Below are 26,081 nucleotides of genomic sequence, written 5' to 3'. Positions count from 1 at the left end.
GGTGAAGGGTAGAAGTGTCAGTGTACTATCCTTACAATGTTACTTTAAGTTTAAAATTGTATCAAGACATGCAGCCAACAAGCATATGAAAAAATGCTTGACATCACCAATCATTAGAGAAAAGCAAATCAAAATCACAAGGAGATGCCATCTCACACCAATCAGAATGGCTATTGAAAAGTAAAAATCTAACAGATACTGGCGAGGTTGGAGATTAAAGGGAATGCTTATACACTGCTGGTGGGAGTGTAAATTAGTTCAGCCATTGTGGAAAGCAGCATGGCGATTCCTCAAAGAACAAAAACAGAATTACCATTTGACCCAGCAATCTCATTACTGGGTATATACCCAAAGGAATATAAATCATCCTACCATAAAGACACATGCACATGTCTGTTCGTCTAGCACTATTCACAATAGCAAAGACATGGAATCAACCTAAATGCCCATCAACAGTAGACTGGATAAAGAAAATATGGAGGCCGGGTGTGGTGGCTCACACCTGTAATCTCAGCACTTTGGGAGGTCGAGGTGGGTGCATCACCTGAAGTCAGGAGTTTGAGATCAGCCTGTTCAACATGGTGAAACCCTGTCTCTAATAAAAATACAAAAGTTAGCTGGGCGTGGTGGCAGGCACCTGTAATCCCAGCTACTTGGGAGGCTGAGGCAGGAGAATCGCTTGAACCCAGGAGGCAGAGGTTGTAGTGAGCCGAGATCGCACCACTGCACTCCAGCCTGGGCAACAAGAGTGAAACTCCATCTCAAAAAAAAAAAAAAAAAAGAAGAGGAAGAAAATGTGGAATACTACAGAATACACCACGGAATACTATACAGCCATAAAAAAGAATGAGATCGTGTTCTCTGCAGCAACATGGATGAAACTGGAGGCCATTATCCTGAGCAAACTAACACGGGAACAGAAAACCAAATATCGCATGTTCTCACTTATAAGCTAAACAATGAGAACACACGGATACTAGCAGGGGAACAACAGACACTGAGGTCTATTGAGGGTAGAGGGTGGGAGGAAGGAGAGGACCAGAAAAAATACCTGTCAGGTACTATGCTCATTACCTGGGTGATGAAATTATCTGTATACCAAATCCCTGTGAGATGCAGTTGACCTGTATAACAAATCTGCACATGTATTTCTGAAACTCAAAGTTAAAAAAATAAAAATAAAAAATAAAATTGCATCCAAACAAAAAGTTATTTAAAAAATTAACTTTCTTACAGAATACCTGTAAAGAATAATACATCCTGTTAGGAAGAAGGATGGGTATTTTGCAATATTATTGCTTTTTTCTGTTTTGCTTTTGCATGGGTAACAAGAATTACAAAGTAATAACACCCCAATTTAAGAAAACAAGTATTGCAAAGTTGCAGTTGATTCTGGAAGTTCCCATGAATGGAAGGATAGTTTTATAAAATATACAGTTATATAAAAGAAGCACCTAATAAAACTAAGCATCTAATAAAATAAGTTATGGTACACCCACCCAACAGAGTACAATGACGCTCTAAAAAGAAAAGAATATTAAAATATCTGCAGATAAAATTATATGAAGGCTTCCATTTGCTTCCTAAAAATCTGGGGAATGGGTAGGGGTGATGATGAAATGAAATTGGCTGTAAATTGATTATTACCAAGGGTGGGTAATGGATGGATACATTGGGGCGGGGAGGGGAGGTCACTGTAACATCCTCTCAATTATTTATGTTTGGATTTTTTTCATATTAAAACATACTCCATTAAAATATAGAACTGCTCCAAATATTTCTTTGGGGTGCTTAAAGAGTTTACTTACTGAATCTCAACCCTTGGGGAAATATTTATCTGTGCCAGGCTCTGTTCTTGGCACTGGTGACACAGCAGTGACCAGAGATACCAAGTCCCCCACTCACATGGTGAGAGACCATAAGCTGGAGAAATAATAAATTTAAAACACAGTGTTTGATGTGGAAACTGACATGAAAAACCACGCAAAGCAGATCGGGATAAGGGAGATCTGGAGTGTGGGTATCAGGGGCAGAGAGAGCCTCGCAGAGGACCAGGGAAGTGCGCTCCAGGCACCAGCGCAAAGATGGGAGGCGTGTGATGTGTTCTCGGAGCAGCCAGGTACCCACGGGGCTGGAGCAGAGCCAGCAGGGGTATGGGTTGACAAAAGGCCTGAAAGGGGTTGGGGGAGGGCAGGTCATGCAGGGCCTTGGAGGGCACTGTAAGGCCCATGGTCTGAGGGAAATGGGGAGCCACTGAGGAATTCAGAGCAGAAGACCAGATCTGATGTAGGTGTGGAGTGGAGAAGAGACTGAAAGGAGGTGGGGGTGAAAGCAGGGAGATGGTCAGGGGCTACTGCAGTTGTCCAGGAGACAGGAGGCAACAGTGGTGGAGGAGGGGACACAGAATGTGGTCAGATTACAGGCATCTGCCCGAGACAGAGCCAACAGGACTTCCTAACAGTCCAGCTGTGGATGGCAGAGGAAGAGAGGAGTTACGGGTGACTCCACAGGTGATGGCTTAAAGTGGAAGATGGGATTGCTTTCAGCTGAGCTGTGGACGAGTGTGGGTGGAGGAAGTTTGGGAGGAGCAGAGGGCTCAGTTTGGGACAAGCTGGGTTCAAGATGTGAGTGTGGCACCAGAACAGAGCTGTTGAATTGACCTGTCCATGCAGGAATCCAGAGTTTGAGAGAGAGTCTAGACTGGAGATGTAAATTAATTAATTAATTAATTTATTTATTGTGGTAGGGTCTCCCTTGTTGCCCAGGCTGGAGTGCAGTGGTGCAATCTCGGCTCACTGCAACCTCCACCTCCCAGGTTCAAGCAATTCTTGAGCCTCAGCCTCCCGAGTAGCTGGGGCTACAAGCACGCGCCACCATGCCCGGCTAATTTTTGTATTTTTTGTAGAGACAGGGTTTCACCATGTTGCCCAGGCTGATCTCAAACTCCTGGACTCAAGTGGTCCACCCACCTCGGCCTCCCAAAGTGCTGGGATTACGGGCACGAGCCACTGTGCCTGGCCTGGAGATGTCAATTTTACATAGGCAACTGGATTGGATCATTTAAGGGTATCAAAGATTGGTATTAATGTTGGCCTATAACAAACTAATGAAATTTACAGGTATGACGTCTTGGGGGATCTATGTATACTTGTGAGCTGGTGCAAGGCTTTCTGAAAAACAGCATGCTTCCATTTTCAGGACCTTAGTAAACCATCGGCTGTTGATTATTAAGGGCTCCTGTCGAAGCACTTGACTCTTGCTATGCCCCATTAGAACGCTGTGTCTGAATGTTCGGGTAGCAACATCAAGAATGTCACTGGCAGGAGAAGGCAGGAGACACCTGGAGGCTCTACTGGGCTGCTTTCCAGGACAGCCAGGCACTGGGCTGATGGGGATGATGGTGGGTTTTTATGGGAATGCTAAGCTAAAATAAAGGAATAGCAAGTTCTGCCAGGCACCCAAGAAAGGGGCTGTGAGTGCGAATGCCCCAGGAACCATCTTAGTGTCACTGAATGCCAGGGGCCGGAGTGCCACTGAATAGAAGCCACCTCCCAGCTCCAGCCAATGCTTGCCTTATAGGACTGTGCTCCTAGTGTTACCAAATGCTTTTTTCCCCCCAAGAAAAGTAGCATCTGAAATTTATGTGAAATCCCCTGAATTTTATTTGTTCATAATGTCTTCCAGTTTTTAAGAAATGTCGTGAGGGCCAACAGAACCCACCGGCTTTCTCGTACAGGCCAGGGCACGTCCCAGCTGCTCCCTGAGAAGGGTAAAGGCACCCGGAGGAACCTTCACAGCACCTGTGGATGGCTGCTCTGCGCAATGAACATCAAGTGGGGCCAGGCACAGTGGCTCACGTCTGTAATTCCAGCACTTTGGGAGGCTGAGGCGGATGGATCACCTGAGGTCAGGGGTTCAAGACCAGCCTGGTCAATATGGTAAAACCCCGTCTCTACTAAAAATACAAAAATTAGCCAGGCATGGTGGTGGGCGTCTGTAATCCCAGCTACTCAGGAGGCTGAGGCAGGAGAATCGCTTGAACCCGGGAGGCAGAAGTTGCAGTAAGCCGAGATCATGCCACTGCACTCCAGCCTGGGCCACAGAGCGAGACTCCATCTCAAAAAAAAAAAAAAAAAAAAAAAAAAAAATCAAGCGGGCCATTTTCCGACTTTGATGTACTGTCTCTTGTCATCATCCCTGATGCTGCTCCTGAGGACAGAGAGGTAAGGAGCTGCCAGACATGTGAGCCAGGGATTCTGCTCGCCCACTGGAGGCTTCTTTGCCCTTCTCATCTGTCACTTGGCCTGCTGGGCAACAGGAGAGATGAGAAAGTAAAACAAACACGGGCTGAGAATGAGGTCTGGAAGAAGCTCTGTTTAGCAAGCTGTGTTGGAGATTCTTATCGTTATGGAAACAAGCAACAGGTAAAAGGATGGGGAAGACCTCACCAGTATCTTCCTTACTCAGTGCAAAAAGGATCAGATTCCTGAAATAGCCAGGAAGACCAGAAAAAGGAGTGAAGGAAGCTGAAGGATGTGGTTTTGAGCTATACTGGAGCTGAAGCCAAAACACCCCAAAGTATAGACACACCCTCGCCCCTAACGCAGAAATGGGTTATCCACAAAGTCAAAGGTACTTTGTTACCAGGCTTACGACCTGCACTATGCTGTGAGCTTCTTTGCTTGAGTGAGATGCTGCTCTTGGTGTGGGGGCACAGGGGTCGGAGGAACAGGCACACTTTCTGCCCTCATTGACCTCGTAGTCACAAAGCAGAGACAGACACGGGTCAGGTACATGCAGAGGGTAAGGGGCTGCTCATGACGGGAGGGGATGCACTGTCATTTGAGATGTACCATCTGGGAAGAGGATATCTGAGTGGGGACATGAAGGCAGTGAGCCCTGGGAATACCCTGCTGTTCCCTCCGCCTGGAACAGCAGGTGCCAAGGCCCTGGTAGGTCAAGCTCAGCACACTGAGGAGTGGCAAGGGGGCTGGAATGGGGGGCAAGGGGAAGGATGGTTAGCAACGAGGGTGGAGAGTTTGCGGGCTCAGTCCTTGTAGAGCCTCAGCTACTTCATGAGGTCAGACCCATCTTGTTTACTGTTACATCCCTGACACCTGGCATTATTTATAATTTTTGCTAAATAGATGGATGAAAAATGACTTAAACCCCAAACCTTGTAAATCTAAGTATTTGTGAATATCACCCAACCACATGGTTCCATCATCTGTAGCAAAGCACAGTTGAAAAACTCAAGCTCCCATTAGACCCTATAGACAATTCCATAAATAAGGGACCAAGATTCTGTCAAAGCTAAACAAATGCGCCAGCTGCTGACACGTGGGGTGCAAACACTAGCGTTGGTAGAAGGCTTGGGCAGCACCAGGACAAGCAGAACCTGAAATTCACAAGCTCATTCACCATTTCCCACATGGAGCACTTATAAAATTTGCCTAAAAAGAACCTTGTGGTGACCCTTATCTTTTTACTGCCAATCTTTGTGCAAGAACCTGTTCCTCTTGTGCCTCATCAGTCTGGGGCTGGGATGGAACAAGGGGCCTCTGAGATAGCTTGGAAGCTTGTCTCATGACCTGTGAGCAGGCGGGACGATCTGTCCTTGGCTGCTGCAGCCCTATGCTCACTTCTTCTTGGACAAGGAGATTCACAAAGGCGTCTTTCTCCAGTAGAGACCAGTTTTAACTGCACAGACCCTTTTGCCCCTGAGTGTCTTTCATTTGGGAGGAAATGCTCCTCCAGCAACATGATCATCAGGTGCTGCCTGTGCCCTTTGAGTCATATCATGCTAAGAAGATGCTTTTAAACATTAAATCATCCTTTCTCCAAGTGAAGGTCAACGCTGCAGCTCCACTACCAGAGCTTTTCCCATCCTGGCTTTCCAGAACCGTCCTACACGGCGCCCGAGTTCTCCAAAATCACGTTCCCTCTGTATACTCCCTCACACTGCAGGCATGTGCGCACGAGGTAACCACCTTTTAATTCTTTTTGATGCTCTCATCGCTCACTTGGGCGAATGCTAGCCTGAATACCCCATGATGGTGGATTTATTCCCATCACAGATCTAGAGGACGGTGGATCTATTCACACAGTCCATTTGTGCCACCAGCAAAAGCCAAATTGCACATTTTAACTTCTTCCAAACTGCTCTTTTCTGCTTGAGAGCCATCCCTCTTCCAATAACGTCGCTTTCTCTTCACTTCACCAGTGTTTGGCTTTCTTCTCTCTCACAGAGAAACAAAAGGTATATCAATTCAGGAAATTTACCATGAATGCAACACATGTCACACAGAAGACGTGAGGGCACGAGGCTGCCGGTCGGCTCACCAGCCACCAGCTGTGACTTGAAAAGCTCAAATTCAGAGTCTCAGCAAAATTACCCCTTACTACATGCAAGGGGCCTTGGAGGTCACCTGGGAAGCCACAGGAATGGCGAATATGAAATTTAAGGACAACAAGGGTCTATTATAGCAATCATAAACTGGCAGCCCACAGGCATAACCTGCCTACAGAGATGTATTGTGTCACTGTCACTTTTTTAGAAAAATTGAAAACAGATGCCAAGCTCAAAAAAAAAAAAAAAAAAAAAACCAAGGAAATCTACCTGAAAATTGGGATTCCTGGCATCTCCTGAGAAGTAATACCATCTGGCAACCCTGGAACAGTATTCATACATGGGAACCATTGGCTGGAGCTGGGTGATGGCGCCCCCCTTTCAACGGGGCCGAAGTGCTCCAGTTTCCACAGTGCACCCCACTCCCTGTGGTCACATGCCTGGTAGGCCTTGAAACTGTACACTATGTTGTGTGGCAAAAAGTCCAGGGAAATGGTAGACGTAGCCTTGTTTTGTCTTCAGATGTCCATACTCACTTCTAAAAGCCAAGAGGGAGGTGGGGAAGGGAGTGTGTACCCTGGGACAATGTTCTAGGCCTGAGTGCTCCAAAGCCTCCATGCATTTCAAAATTGGCCAACGTTATCAGGCTACCTGCTTCCTATGTCATCGGAAACTGCAACAAGTGGCCACGAATTCCTCCCACCCCTGTATGTGGACCGCTGCAATGTGGTTTTGCAGCATTTTCCATTAGGAGGTAGTGTCTGTTTCTCTAGCTGGGCTTGGCCTGGTGGCTTTCATTTTATTTTTATTTATCTATCTATCTATCATCTATCTATCTATCTATCTATCTATCTATCTATCTATCTATCTATCATCTATCTGTCTATCTATCTATCTATCTATCTATCTATCTATCTATCTATCATCTATCTATCTGAGATGGGGTCTCACTCTGTCACCCAGACTGTAGTGCCATGGAATGAGTACAGCTCACTGCAGCCTTGACTTCCCTGTGCTCAAGTCATCCTCCTACCTCAGCCTCCTGTGTAGCTGGGACCACAGGCATGCACCACATCACCCAGCTAGTTTTATTATTATTATTATTATTTGTAGAGATGAGGTCTCACTTTGTTGCCCAGACTGGTCTTGAACTCCTGGGCTCAAGTTATCTTCTCGCCTCGGCCTCCCAAAGTGCTAGGCTTACAGGCATGAGGCACTGCAGCCGGACTTGCCTGGTGACTTTCTTTGGCTAACAGAACATTAGCAATCATGACCAAGCAGTCTTTAAAAAGCACCCAGGCATGGGCTTGTCCTCTCTTGCTGCCCTGAGATCACCAGTGCCAGAGAATAAGACTCTATGGGTCTTATGGGCTGTCCTAGCCAAGGTCCTCAGGACAAACAAAACTGCCAGACATGTGAGTAAGGCTGTCCTAGACCATCTGGCCCAGCCACCTGCTAGCTCACTACAGAACAGCCCAGTCCACCCACAGACTCATGAGCAATCATAAAACGGTTGCTGTTTTAAGCCACTACATTTTGGGGTGGGTTGTCAGGCAGTAATAGCCGACAGACCTGGCTTGTTAAGGCCTGTGTTCTTCTCATCTCTAAAGCTTCTTTTGGGACTTTTCTTGATGGCAGGTGCTGTCTGCAGCCCTAACTGTCTTCATGCTGCCACTGTCTCTCCTTGAGCCCAGGAGTGCAGGTGATTTTCAAGGATAGCAATCAAGGCCCCCAGACTAAATGACTTCTACTCTTGGATGTTACAGTCCATTGCTCTACACTGCTTCTGTAGAATCTGTGGCAAAATGTCCTATGTGGTTAACTTTTTTTTTTTTTTTTAGATGGATTCTCACTCTGTCATCCAGGCTGGAGTCCAGTGGCGTGATCTCAGCTCACTGCAACCTCCACCTCCCAAGGTCAAGTGATTCTCCAACCTCAGCCTCCTGAGTAGCTGGGACTACAGGCACGTGCCACCACACCCAGCTAATTTTCATATTTTTAGTAGAGATGGGGTTCTGACATGTTGGCCAGGCTGGTCTCAAACTCCTGACCTCAAGTGATCCACCTGCCTTGGCCTCCCAAAATGCTGGCATTACAGGCATGATCTACACACCTGGCCATCTATGTGGTTCATTTTTATATGAAATGGATAGCAGTGGCTTTTGTCTACCTGGCACCATGATCTTCACAGCACCTATCGTTTCCTTCAGGGAATCATTCTTTCCTCACCTTTCTCAGCCTTTTGGGTGGCTATGACCCTACTCCTGGCCCTGGCTGGAGTGGATCTGTGCAGATTTGACTCCACTTCTGGCTCAGCCTGGGCCATGCCAGACTACCTCTCCCTGACCATGGAGGAGGGAGGCTGGTTCAGGAGAGAGCTGGTTCTTGAACTAAGAAAAGAACTGTCTCTTTCACCTGGGGATTGCAAAGCAGATAATGAAGGAAGCCTGGAGCCACTGGGGGGCCATCTCTAGGCCACAAATGAAATGCCTGCCTGGTAGTAACTAGAGACATGGGTCTCAAAGTGTGTTCTCTAAACCAGTAATGTCAGGACTGCCTGGGAACTTGCTAGGAATTAAAACACTTACCTCTACCTCAGACACACTGAAGCAGAAATTCTGGGATTGGGGCCCAATAATCTGATTTTTTTATATTTATTATTTTATTTTATTTATTTTATTTTATTTTATTTTTTGAGACGGAGTCTCACTCTTTTGCCCAGGCTGGAGTGCAGTGGTACGATCTCGGGTCACTGCAACCTCTGCCTCCCAGGTTCAAGCAATTCTCCTGTCTCAGCCTCCTGAGTAGCTGGGACCATAGGTGCCCACCACCATGCCGGGCTAACTTATATTTTTAGTAGAGACGGGGTTTCACTGTATTGGTCAGGCTGTCTTGAACTCCTGACCTCAGGTGATCCACCCTCCTCAGCCTCCCAAAGTGCTGGGATTATAGGTGTGAGTCACCATGTCTGGCCAATCTGATTATTTTAATTAAGAACAAAATAGAGACAAGGTCTCACTACACCGCCCAGGCTGGTCTTGAACTCCTGGGTTCAAATGAGCCTCCTGCCTCAGCCTCCCAAAGCGCTAGGATTACAGGTATGAGCCACCATGCTTGGCCAACAATCTGTGTTTTAATTGGCTTTGCAAGTAATTCTGATGCATGTCCAAGTTTGAGAACCACTGGGCTAGAGAAATGTAAAGCTAAGTGATGAAACAGCTTCCCGGGAGACCATCTGAGCACCAGGATCCCACCATCCCTGAGGCCAAATCTACTATTCTGGAGTTTTTAGGTCTGTGAGCAAGACACTCTCCTTTGTTGCTTGGGCCGATTAGGGTTTCTGTCACTTACTGTTAATGAACGCTGGCTAATATATTAGGAGTCTCTGGACTTTGGCAGAATGGTCTTGCTGTTGCAGGTTTTCCTGACAGGAACACTAAGTACAGGGCTGTCAAATTCCTCTAATTCACTCACACTGAGGGGTGTTGCTTTATTTCTGTGGTTGGCAGCTTGTCTGGGAAAAGTGGTTCAGATATATTACTTCCCTAGAGCACTCTGACAACTTGGACAGTAAACTTTCTGCATTAAAGACTAATGTTCTTTCACCCTCAAGAAGACAACAGGTTTCTGGAAGGAGATTGTATTAGCTTTTTTGGAAGGCTTACGAATTGAGGCTGGAGCAATACAGGACATGAGGCCCTTTCATTAGAACCAGGGACAGTTGCAGTGCTAGAAAGGAATGAAGCTCTCTTGGAGTTGCACGACACGCACATTTAATTGACACAAATTCAATTTTATGGGCTTAGTCTAAGAAAAAGGGGCAAGGGTAGAAAGAACTCTTTACAGGGTACAAGCAAAAGGTTACACTTCTGGAATAGCAGACTATCTAATTCGGACCAACCTCTCGCTGGAACATAACTAGGAAACCTAGAAAATATTTTTAAATATTTAAAAAATCTATTTAAAAAAAAAAAAGAGATCCGTTTGAAGGCATGGAGAATGAACAGGGCTGTGAAGAATTACAGGGATACAGTAGACTGGAGAAAGAAACTCAGAGATGTAGACCCAACATCTTGGAGGCCTTTCCTCTTAAGGTGCTACTGATTCTGATGAGAGCTGCCACAAGGCTGGGAAGCTGAGCAGAGCTGGCAACAGGCTCAGAGGCTACAGTCTTTTATTTTTTATTATTTTTATTATTTATTATTATAAAATAATAATCAGTAGTAATAATGTCTAGTAATAATAATCAGTAGTAATAATCACTAGAAATAATGTCTAGTGGTGTTTAAAAGCTAGAGAGAGTTAAAATGCATGACAAAAGTATTTAAGTTGGGAAAGGAGAAAACAGAGTTAGAGTAAGATACTTCCACTAAATGAGAAGTGGTAAACTTGCTAATTTAAAGTAAACCCTAGTAAGTCAAGAATGCATGTTGTAATCTCTGGTAATGACTAGAATAATAATAAAAAAAGAATGTATAACTAACAAGCTAGTAGAGAGGAAAAAAGAGAAATAATACAAAGCAATCAGTTCAAAGGAAGGCAAGAGAGAAAGAGAAACATAAAACAGGAAGAACAAATAAAAAGCAAACAATAAGACAGTAGATGTAAACTCACATATATCAGCAATTACATTAAACATAAATGGACTAAATGCTCCCATTAAAACGCATAGATTGTTAGAGGATAAAACTAAAAACCAATTACATGCTGCTTATAAGAGACAAACCTTAATATAAAGATACAGAAAGTTTGAAAGTGAAAGGATAAAAAAACAGTACACCATACAAATACTAACCAAAAGAAAGCTGGAGTAGCTCTATATCAGACAAAGTAGACTTTAAGGCAAAAAGCATTACTAGAGTGAGAAACAACACATAATGATAAAAGGTTCAATTCCCTTAGAAGATATAAAAAGTCAAATTCTGTATGTACCAAAAAAGACATCCCTCCCCCACCCCAGATATACAGTAAAGCACATAAGCAGCCCACCCTCCAGATGTTGCCTTGAGGAGAGAGAGTTGGTTTGTGATTCTGCTACACTTTTAGGAAGTTTCAGGTTCCTTGTGCCTCTGGTGGTGTGAACATCCCAGTGCTCTGAGCATGATGCCAGTGTCTAAAAACACACATTTCACCTACAACCCCAACCCTAAACAAGGCCAACTGCTTCTTCTGGGGCTCAGCCAAGAAGCTGTGATTTTTCCTACACTGGAGGAGAGACGGACTGTCTTGGGCTTACTGAGAGTTGATGTATCTGTATGAGGTCATCAATATAAACCCATACATGCTGCACTTAATCATCAATTTGAGGGATTTCTAAGGGTAATTCTGGTCTCCTGCACTTTTTACTGCCTTTACAGCCTAATATCTAGGTAAGATGTGGCTCTACCATAATCCCATTTCAGTGTGAGAGCAGTGACAATGCCAGGCTTTTCAGCTTTCCTCTTAGCCATAGTACTCTTTCTTCAAATTTCACTTATGTTAGAGCCAAGTATATTGAATAAGCAAAGGCTGAGCTCCAAACCTGTTCAAAATAAGAATTCCACTACCTCAAATAGTGTCCTCTTTAGGAGTAATGATAGAACAAACTACCCTAAGAACTAAATACCAGGAATAGCTGGTAATCTGATCTTTATTAAATGGACCCAGTGACATGCATTTTTTTATATGAATGCATGCTTCTTTGCCATGGTGGCCAGGAAGGTCAGCGTTACAACTGTGACTACTTTAGGCATTCATTTGTTCACCCCCTGGTTTCATCTTATTTTTCTACTCTTGTTTTCTCTCCAGTTTCATTTTCTTAAATTTTTTATTTATTTTTTTATGGACAGAGTCTCGCTCTGTTGTCCAGGCTGGAGTACAGTGGTCCAATCTCAGCTCACTGCAACCTCTGCCCCTCGGGTTCAAGCAATTCTCCTCCCTCAGCTTCCCGAGTAGCTGGGATTACAGGTGCGTGCCACCATGCCCAGGTAATTTTTTGTGTTTTTAGTAGAGATGGGGTTTTGCCATGCTGCCTAGGCTGGTCTCGAACTCCTGGGGTCAAGCGATCCACCCACCTTGGCCTCGCAAAGTGCTGGGATTACAGGCATGACCCACTGTGCCTGGCCTCCTCAAATACTTTTCAAAGTCTTGCACTACCCACTGTATATAGAACTTTGTTAGTCCATGTCAGAACTTTTTGGAAAAAGGCAGATCATAAATTAATTAAGCTCTGTTTCTCAAAGTGCTAGACATGAAAGCATATATTATGGGTTGAACTGTGTCCCCTAAAAAGGTCATTGAAGCCCTAACCCCTAGTACCTGTGACTGTGACCTTATTTGGAAATAGGGTGTTTGCAGATGATCAAGTTGAGATGAAGTCATTAGGTTGGGCATTCATCTGTCTTTATAAAAATGGCATATTTGGACACAGAGACAGAGACATACATGGAGAATACCACGTACAGATTGGAGTTATGTTGCCACAAGCCAAGGAACTGTCAGAAGTCAGGAGAGAGGCCTGGAATGGACTACCCCCCAGTGACTTCAGAAAATGGCCCTTGCCAACACCTTGAATTTAGACTTGGAGCGTTGAGAACTGTGAGATGATACATTTCCATTGCTTAAGCCACTCTGATCGTGGTACTTCATTATGGCTGCCCTAGCAAGCTAATGCACTATGCCAGATGATTTTAGTTGATACATGGTTCAACTTTTAAAATACTAATAGTAATATATTTATATTGATGAGCATGAGAAAAAAGTATAACAAGTGACTCAAACCTCTGATTTTCAGGCATGTTACTGCTTAGGACTAGGCTGATGGTAATTAATGTGGGTAATTAAGCAAATAATAGTTCAGTTGGCACAAGAGGGGCTTATAGTGGAGTAGTTAAGAGCAGAGATTCTGCAGCCCAGGTTCTCAAATTCTGGCTCCATCACTTACAGGCTGTGTGATCTTGGACAGATTCCTTAACCTCTCTGTGCCTCCATCTCTGTACAATAATATTGATAATAGCAGTACCTATTGCACGGGGCTGTGTGGATGATTAAATGCAAGATTACATATGTAGTCCTACACACAGCTTGGGAGCTAGTTCAGTGCTTTGTAATTACTGACTCTTAATTTTGTTACTTGAATATGAAAAAAATAGCAATCTTGGCACATATGCAAAAGAGGGAAGTCCCAGTTAGCTCAGTAGGATGCTGGGAAAAGTACACGACCACCACTGTGCCACTCCTGCCCTACTAGGGGTTCTAGGGGGGTTCGTGCAGTGGCATACTTTTTTACCAACTTGTTTTGGAAGAACTTCTGAAAAGCCATTTAGATTGGTTCAGATAGTGAAGACAGTACCCGCAGGATAGACTGAGGCTCATCAACCTGAACAGCAGTCAGTGAGGCCAATCTAGGAGATGCAGAAGGAACAATGGCACCTGGGACTGCCACCCCCACTCCCCACCTGCTGAGGGAGCTCCCAAAGCGGACTCAGGCTTTCATCTTGCCCCATACCTCCCTTCTCCTCTCTCTCCCTTTCCCAGCTCCCATCTCATCAAAGCTGACAGAACCAAATTTGTCAGACTTTTCTGACATCTTTCATGTCCTATTTGGCTCTTGTCCCCTACAGATCATTTCTCCATTATCTATTTAACAATGTGACAACTCTGTGACGCTATTGGCTGCAGGAACCTTGACATGCCGACAGGGGTTGCCTCCTACTCCTACCTTCCTCGGGCCCCAGGCAGGCCTCTTTCCAGGCTCTGGGTCCCACCAAAAAGTCCCCAGGAACCAGTCTGGGGCTAGCTCTGCCCTACTGGAGTCTGGCTCCTCCAACACCTTGAATTTAGACTTCCAGCCTCGAGAACTGTGAGATGATACATTTCCATTGTTTAAGCCACTCTGATCGTGGTACTTTGAAGGCCCCACTGGGATGCAGGCTCCAGTTGGCCACAGTTCTTCCTGGTCACTACAGGCTGAAGCAGGATGCAGATCAGAGACCTAGGACAGGGGTCTTGGCACTGCATGGCTTGTGCATGCACAGATCCCAGCTCCGGGACCTGGGTTGCCTCAGTCTCCTTTGCTAGTGACACAGACTCAAATCCTACCCCAGTGCCTTAATCTGTTTTCTGTTGCTTATAACAGAATAACTGAAACTAGGTAATATCAAAAGGAAAGGAATTTATTTCTTATAGTTATAGAAGCTGAGAAGTCCAAGGTCAAGGGTGCTACATCTGACGAGGGCCTTCTTGCTGGTGGGGACTCTGCAGAGTCCCGAGGCAGTGCATGGTGAGGGGATGAGTGTGCTAGCTCAGGTCTCTCTTCTTCTTCCTATAAAGCCACCAGTCCCAATCCCATGATAACCCTTTAATCCATTAACCCATGAATGCATTAATCCATTGGACAAGCCTTCATGACCTCTTCACCTCTTAAAGGGCCCACCTCTCAGTATTGCCACATTAGGGATTAAATTTCAACATGAGTCTTGGAGGGGGCAAATATTCAAACCATGGCACCCAGCCACATGACAAGCCATGGCCTCCCATCACTGTAGGCTCCCCAATGCCCAGGTTCTTACCCTAGGTTGTTTAGGATAGAAAGTCACAACTAATCTCATACTTACAACTGGCTCCTTTGCAAGCTCAATTACTGTCTGGATCCATTCCCTGGTAACATCAAGACTGAGGCCCCACCCTCTAAATATTGAACCACCTGGTCTCTTCCTTGGTCACCTTGCATCCTCCCCAGCTCCCTATAGGCCAGGCTCCACGTGGTAGCCAGAGGAATCTTGTCGAAACGTAAACCAACATGGCAGCCCCTGCTACAAAGCCTCAGCTGCCACTTGCCCGCTGTGTGCCTCAGTTCCTCATCTGTGAAATGGAGACAATTGCAGAACCTACCTTAAAGGCTAGTTATAAGGATTATATGAGATGATAGAAGTAAAAGCTTACAGTAGTGGCTGGCTCATCCTAAGTTGTGAATAAATGTAACCTCTCATGTCATTAGAACACAGACAAAGCTGCTCTTTTCACCATCAACTCTTTTGTACCTTCAGAATTGTGTACCATTTGCACATATTATTACTCATCTGAAGTAAGCAAGTTCACTTAAGAGTAAAACGAAAATAAAAGAAATTTTCAATGATAACTACACCTTGGTGGTGGAATCAGAAAGTCGCTCTCATGGTTACTTTTATGCATTGACTGGGCCACAGGGAACTCAAGATATCTGGTCAAAGATTATTCTGAGTGTTTCTGAAAGAGCATTTTTGGATGACATTAACATATTCATCAGAACAGTAAGGCAGATTGCCCTCCACCATGTGAGTGGGCCTCAGCCAATCAGGTGACGGCTTGAATCGGACAAAAAGACCAGCCCTCACCCAAGTGAGGGTGACTTCTCCAGTCAACTGCCTTGGACTTCACCTCCAACATAGGCTCTTCCTGCACGGTGGCCCCTGAACTACAGCACTCGCTCCTCCACAACTGCATGAGCCAATTCCTTATCCTAAGCTCTCTCTCTCACTCTCCCTCCATATCCTTTTCATTCTGTTCCTCTGCAGACCCCTGACTAATACATTTGCTAAAGGGCAGCTAGCCTTCTGCAAGGAGGGTAATGAAGTGCGGCCTCCCATCATGGCACCCCAGAGAGTGACCCAGCCGCAGCCCTGCTCCCCTGCTCAGGGGACCCTGGAACTCTTACTGAAGCACATCCTCTCTTGGTCTGGGAATACAGCAGGAGCTTGGGGAGTCAGGTTTGGCTCAGGTTTGGTGGGAATGAAAACCTCAGCATTGTCCTTCCGCTTTGCAGACAAATTCCTTTCCCTTTTATGACCTGTAGGAAAACAATTGTTTCATGTAAGACACTGAGCGCAAGCCAAGTTGGACATTCTGTTCAGGCATTTGTTCATTATTCATTCACTTACTCATTCAACAAATGTCTATGGAACTACTCTGTGCAGTTTGGGATTAGAGATGTGAATAATGCAGGCGACGAAACAAGTTTGCTGAGAGCCACGGTGTGCCCAGCATCACATTTTGATAAGTACATAAAAGATTCTAGGACATGCACACGTTTTCAAATTTTAATGTTTCTTGGCTAGGCAGCCAGGTGGTGGCTCACACCTGTAATCCCGGTGCTTTGGGAGGCCGTGGTGGGGGAATTGCTTGAGCCCAGGAGTTAAAGACCAGCCTAGGTAACATAGTGAGACCTTGTCTCTACCAAAAAATGAAAAAAATAGGCTGGGCACAGTGGCTCACGCCTGTAATCCCAGCACTTTAGGAGGCCAAGAAGGGTGGATCACCTGAAGTCAGGAGTTTGAGACCAGCCTGGCCAACATGGTGAAACTCTGTCTCTACCAAAAATACAAAAATTAGCTGTGCACGGTGGCAGGTGCCTCTAATCCCAGCTACTTGGGAGGCTGAGGCACGAGAACTGCTTGAACCCAGAAGGTGGAGGTTGCAGTAAGCTGAGATTGTACCACTGGACTCCAGCCTGGAGTCCAGTGGCACAGAGCAAGACTCCGTTCCCCCTCTCCAAAAAAAAAGCCAGATGTGTTGGCACGTGCTTGTAGTCCCAGCTACTCTAGAGGCTGTGGCAAGAGGATTGCTCCCAGGAATTTGAGGCTGCAGTGAGTTATGATCGTGCCACTGCACTTCGGCCTGGGTGACAGGGCAAGACCTTATCTCAGAAAAAACCAACAAAACATGCAAAATGTCAAGAAATTCAAATTCTCTCTTTTCACTTTATGCCCCAGTATCAATCGAACTGTGCCTGGCATCAACTGTTTTATGGCCTGGTCCTTCACACCCAGGAATGACTGTCAGGTCCCTGCTTTTCCAGGGTGGAGACTCAGTCACCTCTTTAGAGCCCCATCCCCTCCCTCCCCGTCTCCCCTGCAGCCATGCCATCTGCAGGCCCAGTGGGTCCCACGTGGGACCATTATTAACACTGCCCTGACCACTTGCTGCTCCGGCAGGTGCGCCTAACACCTTTGTTTATTTGACAAAGGTTCCCTGAGGGGCTGCAATGTGCTGGGCGTGTGCTGCATGCTGGTGAAGTGGAGGGTAAGAGCCGGCCAGTGCCCACAGGCTGGTGGATGGGGAGGTGCGGTGGGTGGAGAGAAAGACAACTGGGGCCAGTGAACCCAGCGCCATGATGATGCTATGGGAGCATGGGGGAGGGCTGGCCCAAGTGGATGTGGTGGGAGTGTGAAGAAGGCTTTGTGGAATGAGCAACTTCTGAGTGTAGTCTGGAGGGAAAAGCAGAGAGCCAGGTTTCAGGGTTCTGAGTGGAGAGGAAAGGGACTGTGGTCATCTGGGCGGAGGGAACAGCCCAAGCAAGGGTCTGGGGTGAGAACAAACATGGTGAGAGCATGTCTGATGGACAAATGTCTTCTTTGGAGATGTCAATTATTGGGTGGGTGTGGATTTTCCAGAGCAGAACTGTGTCCCCTTCAAACTCTTTTTTTTTTTGAGAGGGTCTCACTCCGTCACCCAGGCTGCAGTGCAGTGACACGATCATGGCTCACTGCAGCTTCAACTTCCCAGACTTAAGTGATCCTCCTGCCTCAGCCTCCCAAGTGGCTAGGACTAACGGTATGCACTACTACGTCTGGCTAATTTTTTAAAAGATTTTTTTGTAGAGATGGGGTCTTGCCATGTTTCCCAGGCTGATCCGGAACTCAAGTGATCCTCCTGCCTTGGCTGCCAAAACTGTTGGGATTACAGACATGAGCCATTGTGCCCGGCCCCCTCCAAACTCATACATTGAAATCCTAGCCGCCAGTACCCCTGACTGTATTTGGGGCACAAGGTCTTTAAAGAGGTAATTAAGTAAAAACAAGGTCATATGGGTGGGCCCTAATCCAATATAACTTCTCCTAAGAAGAGGAGATTAGGACACAGACATACACAGAGGGAAGACCACGTGAAGACACAGGGAGAAGATGGCTGTCTACAAGCCACAAAGAAGGACAAGGCCTCAGAAGAAACTGACTCTTGATCTCAGGCTTCCAATCTCCAGAACTATGAGACAGTAAATTCCTGCTGTTTAAGCCACCCAGTCTGTGGTACTTTGTCAGGGCAACCCTCGCAAATTGACATACTGTCTGATTCCAGACATTCCCTCATTTCTCTTTCCTTAGGTTCACCATGGTTCAGAAAAGATTGTCTTCTCTTGGCACACCCAGCTTTGACAGTGCACATGAATAGGAGACAGAGGTGCAGGCAGAGGCCAGGCCAGCCCGAGTCAAAGCTCAGGAACAGAGGATGACAACTGTTGCAAGTAGGCCTCTCCCTACCTCCCAAGTCCTTCTCTCTCCTCCCTGCCCCTCAACAATCATTTTGCTCATTCTACTTTCCAAGATCCTTCTTGACAAACCTCCTCCATCGGACGCTGTTTCTGCGTGCCAGCATCCTCCCTCCTTCAGGTTCACCTTGAGTTTCTTTTGGAGATGAGAGCTTTACTGCACTATTGTGTGGCTAGGTGGTAATAACCACACCCCTTAGTCCTATTGGCTGGACCTGGCCCATCAGAGCCACAGTGATCCAATCTGAGAGAGCATGTGACCCCCTGTGGGTTGCAGAACGAGGTCTGGGACTTTTGCCGGGACCTTTTGGGAAAGAAAAATTCACTTTCTGAGGGGTTGCAAAGTCAGTGTCTTATTTAAAGGCAATTCTGCCTTTGTATGTTGGATAGTCTACTAAGAATGGAAGCAAGACACAGGAAAGCTGAGAAGGAGAAGGAGAACAAGAGGGAGAGGGAGATGGGAGAAGGGAGAGGGAGATGGGAGAAGACAGAGGGAAGAGGCCAGAACGGAAAAGGGAGAGGGAAGAGGGGAGATGGGAGAGAGATGGAGACAGAGAGGGAAAGGAAGAGGAAGAGGGAGAGGGGAGAAAATGAGTCCTGCTACATCTCAGAACCTTTCAGTTACTCAAGTCAATAAATAGTCCCTTAGCTTAAGCTACTCTGTATTAGCCAACTGGTATGTAGATGCTGCAAAACATCTTACAATGTACAGAACAGACACCTCCAACTATCTGCCAGGAATTTACCATCTGGAATTTCAGGGCCCTGAGGAAGCCTTTGGGAAGCTCTGTGTCTTGCAATCAACAGAGACCTGACTGATATACCTCCCTGGCCTGTGAGACACTCTACCCAAAGTGGAATTCAAAGGACCACTGGAAGTTTAAGTCCTGCTATTAGATGCAGAGACACCAATGGCAAAGAAATGATACACAAGACAGAGCTCACTTTTGGAAGCTGGGTTAAATTCCAGCACCACAAGGGTGTCTGGGCCCGGGGGAGAGCGTCCTTCTGTCTCCTGTTTCCCAGGAACATCTTTCTGTGCCAAGTCCCCACTGGAAGGAGGGCAGTCATCTCTGGGATGGCCCACCAGCGCCGGGTCCTCTGGCTCAGGCTCAGAGAGTATGTCTTCCTCGATAGAGTCATACTCATCACTGGAACAATCCTTTTGTTTCCTTTGTAGATTTACACTAAGTTCCAGGCTTTTTCTCAGCTCCTGCAAAAAGCCCAGAAGAGAGATGAGAGATAAATATGGTACCTTGAGAAAAACTTATTTGAAAATAGATCATTTGAACCAAAGAACTATTCTCCCCAAACTAACATTTAACAATATTATCTCAACCCTTGTGTTGTCACTGCTTTGAAGATGAGAAAACAAAGGGCAGGGGAAAATGAGTAACTCCCTGGACAGAGCAGTGTTGTTAATATTAACTGTGGTGTTTGTATCCCGGAGATGCTGGGGGAAGGTGGGGTGGGGGGGGAGTGCACATGGGAAGGAGAGGGAGAGAGAAACAGACAATATGGTTTGTTAAAATCTGGGGCTTGTTCAAACAGATTGTGGAGTCCCACCCACTGATTCAGTGGGTCTGGGATGGGGCCTGAGGATTTACATTTCTAATAAGGTGATCCTGATATTGCTGGTCCAGGGACCACACTTTGAATATGAACTCCCAAAGGCCTCCAAATGACCCTAAAATTCCAGATGGTAAAATGTCTGGCAGGTAGTTGTTAGGGGCTGTCCTGCATATTGTAGGGTGTTGAGCAGCATCTAAATGTCATACTATTTAGCACTTAACTACAACTGCTTGACGATTTTTTTCATGTTTCTTTTGTCTACATGAAATTGTAGATTCCTTACGGCTAAGCATTAAGATCTATACTTAGAGTGACCAGAACATGAATCACCCAAACCAAGATATTTCAGAGAGAAAGCGAGCACTACTATATTTACACTGGGACAAAAAGTATAAACGGAGCTGGGACAGTGGCTTATGTTTGTAATCCCATCACTTTGGGAGGCTGAGGCAAAAGGACTGGTTGAGACCAGGAGTTCAAGACCAGCCTGGGCAACATAGTGAGGCCCTGTCTCTACAAAAAATAAACAAAAATTAGCTGAGTATGGTGATGCATGCCTGTAGTCCCAGCTACTCGGGAGGTTGAGGTGGGAGGATCACCTGAGCCTGGGGAAGCTGAGGCTGCAGTGAGCTATGATCGCCACTGCACTCTAGCCTAGAGATACACACACACACACACACACACACACACACTATATATATATAAATGGGACTGTTTGGACAAACCAGTATGTTTGGTCAGCCTAGCTATACTACCCCTTGTAGCCTATATAGTATCCAATGTAGTTCTAAGAAAATGAGAAGCAATCAATAAAGCTTTGATAATTGACCAATAAACCTAATAGTTATTCCAGTAGGCTGAATAAGGGCTCCCCAAAGATGTCCACGTCCTAATCCCTGGAACCTGTGAACTCCTGAGGGCTGAGGAGGAAGTGAGAAACACCGTATAGAACGCTTTTACCATCTTAGAGAAATCATCCTACATAGACCGATGATAGAAATATAGATGTTACAGGCACCACTGGTGAGAACTCAGGAAATGAACATGTAACTGAAAACCGGAGCCCAGGGAATCCTGTTATGTAGCAGTAGAATCTTAGCTGAATTGTGTCCTACAGTGTTGTGGAAAGCAGAACATGTAAGACATGAACTTGGATATTTAACTCAGGAGATTTCCAAGCAAAGTGCTGAAGATTCAGTCTGTTTTTCTCCTGCTGCTTAAAGTAAAATGTGAGAGGAAAGAGACAGACTGAGGGAAGAACTGTTAAGGAAAAGGGAACCAGGACTTGGCGATTTGGATGATTTTTAGCCTATCCAGATTGCAGAAGATTCTAAAATTAGGAGATTCACTGTCAGAAAAGTATGCTATGGAGAGAAAACTAAAGGTGTGGCTGGACAACCTTTTTTCTTGTACCTCAGAAAGATGCAAAATATTCAGTCGTATGGAGGGCTCTTTTAGGAGATTAGACATGTGGCTCATGGATCCCCTTAGACATCTCAGCGGAAGCCAGGACAGAGAGGGGATTTTCCAGGAAAGATTTGCAGAGGAGTCCCTTGTCTAATGGAGCAAATCCTAGAGACATACATGGGAGTCCCACATGACTTTTGAGAATGTCATACCAGGAGAAATACTGCCAGCTTGGACTGAATGGGAGAAAGAAAGAACAAAATGAAAGGTTGTCAGACTCCCCAAAATTCTACAGGCAGGAAATTGGCTGATGAAATGGCTCATCTACAAACACAGGCTGCTCTTCCTGAAAAAGGAAGAATGACTCCAAGGATGGAGCTGTGGGCCAAGAGAACAGAGCCCCGAACCACAGAGAATTAGCCTTGAAAGCTAACAGAGTTTGCCCAGTTGGGCTTTAAAATTGCTTGGGTTTGGTGATTCCTCTTTTTTCCCTTTTATTTACCCTCCTTTTAAATGGGAATTTTGATATGATTTGACTGGGTCCCCACCCAAATCTTACCTTGAACTGTAATAATCCCCATGTGTCAAGGGCAGGGCCAGGTGGAGATAACTGAATCATGGGGCAGTTTCCCCATACTGTTCTTGTGGTAGTGAATAGTCTCACGAGATCTGATGATTTCATAAAGGGGAGTTCCCCTGCACAAGCTCTCTTGCCTGCCACCATGTAAGCTGTGACTTTGCTCCTTCTTTGCCTTCTGCCATGACTGTGAGGCCTCTCCAACTACGTGGAACTGTGAGTCCATTAAACCTCTTTCCTTCATAAATTACCCAGTCTCAGGTATGTCTTTATTAGCAGTGTGAGAACGGACCAATGCAGGAATGTTGTTAACTGTTATCCTACGCCTGATTCACCATTGTATTTGAGAACAGATAACTTGTTTTCTAGTTTCACTCATCTATAGATGAGAAAAATGTTGCCCCAAGATAGGTCATACCAGGGTCTTACCCATAACCAATTTAGGTGATGAGATTTTGGAGTTTTGAGCTGATGAGACTTAGGTGATATTCTGGACTTGAGTTGATACGGTAATGGATTGAGAGTTTTGGAAAACTTGGGATGGGATGGATATATTTTGCATGTGGGATGGAGGTGAATCTTTGGGGGCTAGAGGGTGGGCTGTGGTAGGCTGGATAAATGGCCCCCAAAGATGTCCATATCCTAGCCCCTGGGAGCTGTGGAGATGCTGCCTTACAGGGCAAAGGGACCTTGAAGATATGATCAGGTGAAGAATCTCCAGATAGGGAGAGGAGCCTGGATTATCCAGGTGAGTCCAATGTAATCATAGGGGTCCTTATGAGAGAGAAGCAGGAAGATCAACATCAAATAGAGAATATGTAAGAATGGAAGCAGAGGTCAGGGAGGAGTGAGCTATAGTGCTGGATTTGAAACAGGAGGACATGGCCACAAGCCAAGGAATGTAGGTGGCCTCTACAGTCTGAAAAAGACAAGGAAATGAGCTTTCCTCTCGAGCCTCCAGAAGGAATGCAGTCTCGCCAATGCCTTGATTTTAGACCAGTGAAACTGATTTTGGATTTCTGACCTCCAGAACTAAGCCACCAAATTTGCAGCAAGTTGTTACAGCAGCAAATAGGAAATGAATACAGTTGTCTCTTTTTAGAGTTCTCCCCCTTCCATCCCTTGATACCAAGTATTGGTGATACACATTTAATAAAATTAATTAATTATCTCTGTTGCCCAGTGCAGTGGTGTGATCACAGCTCACTGCAGCCTCAACCTCCTGGGCTTGAGTGAGCCTCCCGCCTCAGCCTCCTGTGTAGCTGGGACTACAGGTATGAGCCACCACACCCAGATACCAATGATATTTACTGGGCAACTAGAACACTGGCTGGCACATAGTAGGTGCTCGACCAGTATCTGCTGAATGACTGGATAGATTCCATTGATGACTAGGTGGTGGCTGTGGGCAGATGCAGAGTGCCCTCATGTACCTTGGAGGTGACAGTGGTGATGAGACCCTTAGCAAGTTACTTACCTCCTCTGACTTGCATCTTGACATCCATAAAAATAGATGAACAAATCCCTACCTTGCAGAATTGCTTTAAAGCAGAGGTCTGAACCGGGAATAATTTTGTCCCCCCACCCAACTCCAGGGGACATCCGGCAATGACTTGAGATATTTTTTATCACAACTGGGGGAGAGGTGTCCTATTGGGATCTATTACATGGATACCAGGGATGCTGCTAAACATAACAGAATGTCCAGGACAGCCCCACAACAAAGAATGATCCAGCCAAAATGCCAAGGCTGAGAAACGATGAAAGCAAGTGCGGGTTCACCACTGGTGTTTAAAAAAATAACATCAGGTCTCCTAATTGAGTGTATTGAGCTGGTTCACGCAACCTTCATGCAAACCAGACTGAGGTCATGGCTTACGTCTTCAAAGTCTGACAGTGGTGGGCAGTTGGAGGGGCAACAGATTCACTGCTCCTCCCCAGGGCAACATAAGTTCCTAGGTGACCTGCTGTTTAACAGCAATTTCGGCAGCTGTAAAACTAGTAATCCTTTACAGTAGAATAATGCTCTGTACTCTAGAAAACATTTTCAACCCTTTCTCTCCTTTGATCCTCAGAAAAACCCTGTAAGACAGATAGGTAGAGTAAAACCCTGGGATAACATGAATTTAGTTAAAACAAGATAGCCTATTGGCTCTTATGCTTGGCCCAACTCCCAATTCTCAAATAAGGTCAACTTAGGTTCTGTTCTGCTGGGGTGGGCGCAAGGCTGGGTGAGAAAACAATGGCCACATCCCTCTCTCTGCCGCCCCTACTCTTGCCCAGTCACTGTGGATTATGTTCCTAGCTGGGAGACTGCTGTCACTGTCCAGGAAATCTCAGTCCCAGGGCCCCAAATTGTCCCAACTGATGTCTAAGGCAGACTGCAGCCACCAAACATGGCCAGTTTCAGGAAGGATTTGGATGGGGCATTAGGACCCTTGAACCCATGGTCAGCTGAGCCAACTTCCTCTGGCCTCTTCATGACCTTCACTATGTTGCAACCCCACATTTTGAGTGACTGAATTGTGGAGATACCCCCAAATTTGATGAACTGCGACCAGCCTTTATGCTGGTCCAACTTCTCACAGTGATTAAGTGGCATAGCTGTGACTTCTGCACTCCGCCACGCCTCCTTGCTCCTTCTGGATTATCCACGTATAACACAGACTCTCTTGCATCTGTCATGGCCCAACTAATGGGGAAGACAATATGGCAACCACCACTCATTAAGGCTTCATGCATACTCATGTGCTTAGGTGCTGTGCTAAGGGCGGGAGGTAGCAGTGCAGAGCAAGATGGCAAACCTCTGCCCTTATAGGAGCATACAGTGTGGGGCGGGAGGAGACAGGCAGGCAATGCATAGAGAAATATAAACGGACATTTCAGAGGTGGCCGAGACTGTGAAGAAAGCGCTTGTCTGGATGATGTGACAGGGCGACTGGCTGAGCGAGCCCTGATGAATGGTGGTCAGGGAAGGCTGAGTGATGAAGAGCCACCCGGTAGTGTCTGGGGCACACGGCTGTCTGGGGGTAGGAAGAGCAGAGACAAAGGCCAGGAGGCAGGAACGGCTGGACGGCATGTGCTCCCAAGAGGGAGGCAGCAGTCATGGGGGACAGGGCTTTGTGGGCCTCAGGGAAGAGTGTGGATTTTGTTCTATGCCCTATGAGAAGCTGCTGAAGGGTGCTAGGCAGAGATACAATGTTATCTGATTTCTGCTTTTATTTTTTATTAATTTATTTTTTTGAGACGGATTTTCGCTCTTGTTGCCCAGGCTGCAGTGCAGTGACATAATCTCTGCTCACTGCAACCTCTGCCTTCCGGGTTCAAGTGATTCTCCTGCCTCAGCTTCCCAAGTAGGTGGGATTACAGGCGCCCGCCACCACACCCGGCTTTTAGTACAGATGGGGTTTCACCATGTTGGCCAGGCTGGTCTTGAACTCCTGACCTCAGGCGATCCACCCGCCTCAGCCTCCCAAAGTGCTGGGATTACAGGCGTGAACCACTGCACCTGGCCTGATTTCTGCTTTTAAAAGATCTCTATGGCTTTTGGATACCAAGTGGATTTTAGGAGGTGGGACAAGGGTGGAAACAGGGCTACCAGCTTTGCTGCAGTTGCAGGTGAAAGAGGAAGGTGGCAGCAGAGGTGGGGACAGGGAGGAGGACTCGAGATCTATTTTGGAGCCAGGGATGACAGATATGACTGACCAGAAATGAATCATATGCATATCCTCTGACCTAGCCCTTCCAGGAATGTATCCTTTAGTCCTAAGTACACAAAGATCGTTGAGGCATCCTTTATAATAGAGAATGGTCCACGTGGTTATCAATGGGAGACGGATTAAATAACTAATGGAGCAGGTGTTCACCGAGCCCCAGGCAGCTCTTACAAAGAACGA

At 46.1% G+C, this 26,081-nt stretch overlaps 1 protein-coding gene across 1 annotated transcript in view; it reads right to left on the bottom strand.

Annotated features, from left to right (window-relative positions):
* Nucleotides 1-26,081, bottom strand: part of KATNIP (katanin interacting protein) — a 238,319-nt gene that overhangs the window by 90,695 nt on the left and 121,543 nt on the right. The window contains exons 8-9 of the mRNA XM_058440369.1: nt 19,575-19,842; nt 16,023-16,154 (exon numbers count right to left, since the gene is read on the bottom strand). Of these exons, the coding sequence (XP_058296352.1) occupies nt 16,023-16,154; nt 19,575-19,842 (400 nt within the window). The remainder of the gene's footprint in view (nt 1-16,022; nt 16,155-19,574; nt 19,843-26,081) is intronic.

The sequence above is a fragment of the Hylobates moloch genome, unplaced genomic scaffold (assembly GCF_009828535.3).
Source record: "Hylobates moloch isolate HMO894 unplaced genomic scaffold, HMol_V3 SCAFFOLD_6, whole genome shotgun sequence".
Taxonomy (NCBI): Eukaryota; Metazoa; Chordata; class Mammalia; order Primates; family Hylobatidae; genus Hylobates; species Hylobates moloch.
The sequence above is the reverse complement of the archived record's forward strand: the minus strand, read 5'-3'. Positions and strand labels throughout refer to the sequence as shown.